At 59.0% G+C, this 6,105-nt stretch overlaps 1 protein-coding gene across 1 annotated transcript; it reads right to left on the bottom strand.

Moving 5' to 3' along the window:
- Positions 1-1,414: 1,414 nt before the first annotated feature.
- On the bottom strand, positions 1,415-6,105 carry LOC116555816 (phospholipid phosphatase 2-like). Its single transcript, XM_032284794.1, has 3 exons — positions 5,988-6,105; positions 2,609-2,760; positions 1,415-2,037 (listed from the first exon to the last, which is right to left on the bottom strand). The coding sequence occupies exons 1-3, from the start codon at positions 6,037-6,039 to the stop codon at positions 1,591-1,593; spliced, it is 651 nt and encodes a 216-aa protein (XP_032140685.1). The 5' UTR covers positions 6,040-6,105; the 3' UTR covers positions 1,415-1,590.

Genomic DNA, 6,105 nt, shown 5'->3' with positions numbered 1-6,105 from the left:
TTTTTTTTTTTTTTTTTTTTGGTCAGATTCTCACTCTCTCACTCAGACTGGAGTGCAATGGCACTATCTTGGCTCACTGCGGTCTCTGCCTCCCTCCAAGGTTCAACCTATTCTCTGCCTCAGACTCCTGAGCATCTGGGATTATAGGCATGCACCACTACACCCGGCTAATTTTTGTATTTTAAATAGAGATGGGTTTTCACCATGTTGGCTGGGCTGGTCTCGAACTCCTGACCTCTGGTGATCCGCCCACCTCGGCCTCCCAAAGTGCTAGGATTACATGTGTGAGCCATCTTGCATAGCCCCCCCCAAATTTTTTTAATTAGAAAAAGAATCTGGGCACAGTGGCTCACACCTGTAATCCCAGCACTTTGGGAGGCCAAGGTGGGCGGATCACCTGAGGTTAGTACTTCAAGACCAGCCTGGCCAACATGGAGAAACCCCGTCTCTAGTAAAAAATACAAAATCAGCCAGGCATATTGGTAGGTGCCTGTAGTCCCAGCTACTCAGGAGGCAGAGGCAGGATAATCACTTGAACCCAGGAGGCGGAGGTTGCGGTAAGAAAGATCACACCATTGTACTCCAGTCTGGTCAACAAGAGCAAAACTCCATCTCAAAAAAAAAAAAATTAGGAAAAGAAAAAGAGAAGGCAGACACCAAAGACCACATAGTGTATGATTCCATTTATAAGAAACATTGAGAACAGACAAATCTACAGAAAATAGGACAGTGGCAGCTGCCAGGGGCTGGAGGAGGAGTGACAGCTAATGGGTACAGGGGTTCGTGGTTTCCTTTCCTTTCCTTTCTTTGAGACAGGGTCTCACTCTGTCACCCAGCCTGGGGTGGGCACAATCTTGGCTCACTGAAACCTCCACCTCCCGAGTTCAACTGATGCTCCCGCCTCAGCCTCCCCAGTAGCTGGGACTGCAGGTGCCCACACCAGGCCTGGCTAATTTTTGTTTTTCTTTGAGATGGAGTTTCACTCTCGTTGCCCAGGCTGGACTGCAATGACACAATCTCAGCTCACCACAACCTCCGCCTCCCAGGTTCAAGCGATTCTCCTGCCTCAGCCTCCCGAGTGGCTGGGATTACAAGCGTGTGCCACCACGCCTGGCTAATTTTGTATTTTTAGTAGAGATAGGATTTCTCCATGGTGGCCAGGCTGGTCTCGGACTCCCAACCTCAGGTGATCCGCCCGCCTCAGCCTCCCGAAGTGCCGGGATTACAGGTGTGAACCACCTAGCCCGGCCTAATTTTTTGATTTGTCTTAGGGACAGGGTTTTGCCATGTTACCCATGCCGGGGGGTTTCCTTATGATGAGATGAAAATATTCTGGAATTAGGTAGAGGAGATGGCTGTACAGCACTGTGAATGTACTAAAAATGAACCGTACACATTAAAATGGAAGAAATGGTGACTTTTATCTTATACAAATTTTATTTTTATTTATTTATTTTTTTTGGTCTGACCTTACCCTAGGCTTGTCAGTCAATATTGATTTTTTAAAAAGGACAACGATGAGTTGAAACGTTTAAGGACCTATCAGTAGAGATGGTAAGAAGACAGCGCAGAAGGGGGCAGGGCTGAGACTCAGGGCAGACAGAGCACGCTCCCCCCGGCCTCCTGCTGTCTGCGGGCCACCGGGAGCCCTGGGGCCCTGCTCCTGCCTGACCACCTGCCTGCTGGCTCCTCACCATCTGGCTTCTGGGGCTTCTTCAGCTCCCACTGCCCCCCAGAGGGAAGGCTCGTCCACACCCACCTGGCCCTGGTGACGTCAGCAGCGCTTCCCCTGCATACGCTCTCCAGCTGCACATAGACCGAGCAGTTGACCCGGCCCCACTCGGGGTCACAGATGGCCAGGAAGTTGGGGCGCAAGCAGCCGAACGTGTACTTGGCCAGGTCCGTCAGAAACTGGCTCACGGCTGCCCCGAACAGGAAGGTCCCCAGCACCTTGCACACCGCAGCCACGTAGTTGTTGAAGTTGGAGCGGGAATAGAGTCGGTCGGCGTGCACCAGGTAGGCTTCTCCCGCCGAGACCTCCCCATGGGGCAGCCGCAGTGACCAGCAGGGGTCCCGGTCAGCCCATGGGCCCTCACTGGGCCTCAGTCCTCCCCACGGGCCTCCCCAAGGCTGCTGCAGAGCTGGGGACTCTAAAGGGGCCCTAGCCAGGCTCGGTGGCTCACGCCTGTAATTCCAGCACCTTGGGAGGCTGAGGCGGGCGGATCACCTGAGGTCGGGCGTTCAAGACCAGCCTGACCAACATGGTGAAACCCCATATCTACTAAAAATACAAAACTAGCCGGGTGTGATGGCGCATGCCTGTAGTCCCAGCTACTGGGGAGGCTGAGGCAAGAGAATCACTTGAACCCAGGAGGCGGAGGTTACAGTGAGCAGAGACCCTGCCATTGCACTCCAGCCTGGGCAACAAGAGCGAAACTCTGTCTCAAAAAACAAAAGGGGGTTCCTATTACCCACAAGTACCACTTGGGGCAAGGCTGTGTCCCCCAGCCCCCCACAGATCTTCAGGCCACCCCCCATCAGGAGCCGAGGGTAAGGCTATACCCCATCCCGCCCCCCTCCCTGTCCCTCTGAACCCCTCCTGCCTTACAAGGATGATGGTGGCCGTGATGGTGACCCTGGCCATGAGCCCATGGGTGATGGTGTCTGGACGGTAGGGGTACCGGACGGAGTCATCCCCGCAGTAAAATCCCCGCTTATATGGGGCGTTCACCAGCAACAGGACAGCGAAGGGCAGGGAGGCTAGAGGGGGAGAAGGGCCTTGGAGCTGCGAGGTTCTCCAGCCGGCTGGTCCGTGGGCCCCCCACACCTGCCTTGCCTCAAGGCCTCGCACCGCTGCTCCCACCGACAGCAATGAAGAGCTCTTCTCACAGCACGTGGGGGGCCCAAGCGACACCCCTTTCCCATCGCCCTCAGATGAGCACGAACTCCCCAGGCCCTCTCCCCCTCACACCCTCCCCTCTGCTCCTCGAACAAACCGGGCAAACGCTCACCTCAGGGCCTTTGCACAGGCACTTCTCTGCCCAAAGTATCTTATTTTTATTTTTAAAAGTAGAGACGGAGCCGGGCGCGGTGGCTCAAGCCTGTAATCCCAGCACTTTGGGAGGCCGAGGCGGGTGGATCACAAGGTCAAGAGATCGAGACCATCCTGGTCAACACGGTGAAACCCCGTCTCCACTAAAAATACAAAAAATTAGCTGGGCATGGTGGCGCGTGCCTGTAATCCCAGCTACTCAGGAGGCTGAGGCAGGAGAATTGCCTGAACCCAGGAGGCGGAGGTTGCGGTGAGCCGAGATCGCGCCATTGCACTCCAGCCTGGGTAACAAGAGCGAAACTCTGTCTCAAAAAAAAAAAAAAAAAAAAGTAGAGACGGGTACCATGTTGACCAGGTCGGTCACAAACTCCTGGGCTGGAGCGACCCCCCAGCCTCAGCCTCCCAAAGTGCAGAGATTACAGGTGTGAGACAACGTGCCGGGCAGCAAAGTGACTCTCACTTCCGCTCAGTTTCGTCTCCCATCCCGGCTGTCCACGCTGGCGTCCCTCTCACAAAAGGAAAGGTCGGTTTAGCCAGGCATGGCGGCGCGTGCCTGTAATCCAGCTACTCGGGAGCCTGAGGCAGGAGAGTTGCTTGAAACCGGAAAATGGAATTTGCAGTGAGCCGGGATCGCACCACTGCACTCCAGCCTGGAGACAGAGCGAGACTCTGTCTCAATTTATAAAAAGAAAATAAATAAATAAAAATAAAAGGGAAGATCTGCTCTTTTTCCCTCTTGTCCCATGTGGAATTATGCAGTCACCTGTGGGACACTGGACTTAATCTCCCCCACTCCACCCACCAGCACCAGGAGGGGCCTATCGTGTTCAGGACAGAGACCCTGGAGGCTGCTCAGAGCCTGGCCAGGGCAGATGTTTAATAAACATCTGTTAAAACAGGCAGGACTTATTTCAACCTAAGAGCTGGCCAGAGAAGTCAGGAAAGGGCCAAAGCAGGGGCACAGTGGAGGTGCCTTCATGCTCGCCCCTGCCCGCCACTGACCCTCATGCCAGGGCACATGCCAGCCACACAGTGACTCAGGGATCAAAGGCACATTCTCCTGAATTCCACACTTAGGGAAGGCGTCACATGGCACTGGGGCTTCCAGGGCCCTGCTGAGCCGAGGGTGGCCAGGGAAGCCGGCGTCAGCTACAGAGAGCAGGGGCGGGGGCGGCTCCCTGTTCCACGCGGCAGGTGCACAGCAAAAGGGCGGGGTGTCTACCCCAGAGAGAAACGAAGGCAGGGCGTCCTTTGGCCCAGCAGGGCAAGGACAAAAGAGTGTGGCTCTTCTGAATTCTGAGAGTCTGAGGAGGGACAGAGGGCCTCACAGTCCTCCCTGCATGCCAGCTGCAAGGGTCCTAGGACACGGCACGCCTTTGATGCTGGCTGAGTCTGGGGCAATAATGCAGTGAAGACTGCAGAGGTCTGCCTCACAGGGCGGAGGGAATGCAGAACATGAACGGGCAGCGCGGGGGCCGGAGCCGGGACGGTGCCTGGGGAGGCGAGCGCTGGGGCAGAGGGGGCTGCCATGTAAGAGCCCGGCTTCTGCTGGGGCGCAGGGGCGGCTGGCGCCACTGTAAGTGAGGGCAGAGACCAGGGAGGAGGCTCCTGCAATTGCCGCGCAGTCGAAGGTCAGGGTCACAGGACTCCAGCCGCTCCCGCGGCTCTCAACAGGCGGAGGCTCACACAGGTGGGCCTCCGTTTCCCACCTCCCTGCCCCAGTAACTCCAGCTAGAGACTCAGACACCCCATGACAACCGCCCCGGGCTTCCCTCTGCCTGGAAAGCTCGCCCTGGGGTCCCCGGAACAGGCGCCTTCTCTTCTTTTGACCCCCGGGAGCCTTCCCGCCCTCAAGCTGCCCCCACAGCCCTGTCTGGAACCTGTGGACTGCACTGCGATGGGCCGGAGCTCCCAGAGGGAGGTGCCCTCGCCGGGGCCGCCACCCCTGGGCACACAGCAGCCACACCCAACCCCACCTCGGCGGCACCTCCCGGCTGTGTGGCCTCCAGCAGGCGACTCTGCGAGGCTGCACCTCCCTCACAGGCCGTTGTAAGGGAACCGTTTCCGTTATCTGCATGCTGCTGAGCGCCTGGCATCCTGAAAGAGCCACACACATGTTTAAGTAACTGACAGCACAGCTGCTCAGGACATGGCACCCAGGGCTGGCAGACACCCTACGGGGACCTCGTGCTGTCCCCTTGCCCTCCCTAACGAGGGTCTACTTCGGAAGTCAGAGGGCTTGGCCAGAGAACCAGGAAACGGGCTGGGGAGGAGCGCACCCCCGCCCCGCCCCCCCGTGGTGACAGAACTGCTGGGTGCGGGGGGGGCATTGTCCCTTCAGCCACAGAGCAAACACTAGGCCTTTGTTCCCGGGACCCTGGGGGGGCCGCGGGGCGCCGCTTACCCCATCTGGCGGAAAACCCGCAGGACAGGTTTGGGTCTCCCGAGGCCCCGAAGCCTGGGACCCAGCTTTTCTCTCCAAGTGTCTTCCCCACCCAAGGCGCAGGGGTTCAAATCCCACCGACGCGCTGAGCGCCAGGGCCGGGTCAGCCCCTCCGCTAGCACCCAGAGCGCCCACCCGGGGGCAGAGGCGCCGATGTCCTGGGAGATCCGTGGCCGCTCCCATCCCCGGGGCTCGCCGCCCGCGTGAATCACCGCCCAGGCCCAGCGCGGCGGGAGGGAGGTGAGCTCGGCCCTGCAGGGCCACTTCCTGCTGCCGGGTGGGGAGGCAGCCCCGGCGCCCCGGGCGCTTCAACCAGATGCGGGGACCCCGAGGCCTGGCAGGTGCGCGCTGCGCAGCGCGTGGAGAGAGGTGCGGCCTCCGGGGTCTGCGGAGGGACGAGGGCGCACAGCCTCCCGGTCGCTGCGAACCTGCGCAGAGCCGAGGCCGTGTCCGCCCCGTGAGGGTCCCCACACCCGGGCCCGCAGCTCTTACCGACCAGCAAGCACAGCACGTCGAGCAGCACGAAGACCCACCTCTGCTGCATGCCCGCGGCCCCCGACGCTGCTCCCTTCGCGTCCCCGCCCGGCCGCGAGTCACGTGGCCGCGGAGC

This window comes from Sapajus apella, unplaced genomic scaffold (assembly GCF_009761245.1).
Source record: "Sapajus apella isolate SASKATOON/1434 unplaced genomic scaffold, GSC_monkey_1.0 scaffold15, whole genome shotgun sequence".
NCBI lineage: Eukaryota > Metazoa > Chordata > Mammalia > Primates > Cebidae > Sapajus > Sapajus apella.
Note: the sequence above shows the minus strand (reverse complement) of the source record. Positions and strands in the feature narration are given on the sequence as shown.

Coding starts and splice junctions, on each gene's coding strand:
- LOC116555816 (XM_032284794.1), bottom strand. CDS start 6,039: ATGCAGCAGAGGTGGGTCTTCGTGCTGCTCGACGTGCTGTGCTTGCTG. Junction 2,761..5,987: donor CGTGCTGTGCTTGCTGGTCG/GTAAGAGCTGCG, acceptor CTCCCCCTCTAG/CCTCCCTGCCCTTCGCTGTC. Junction 2,038..2,608: donor TCACGGCCACCATCATCCTT/GTAAGGCAGGAG, acceptor CCCCATGGGGAG/GTCTCGGCGGGAGAAGCCTA.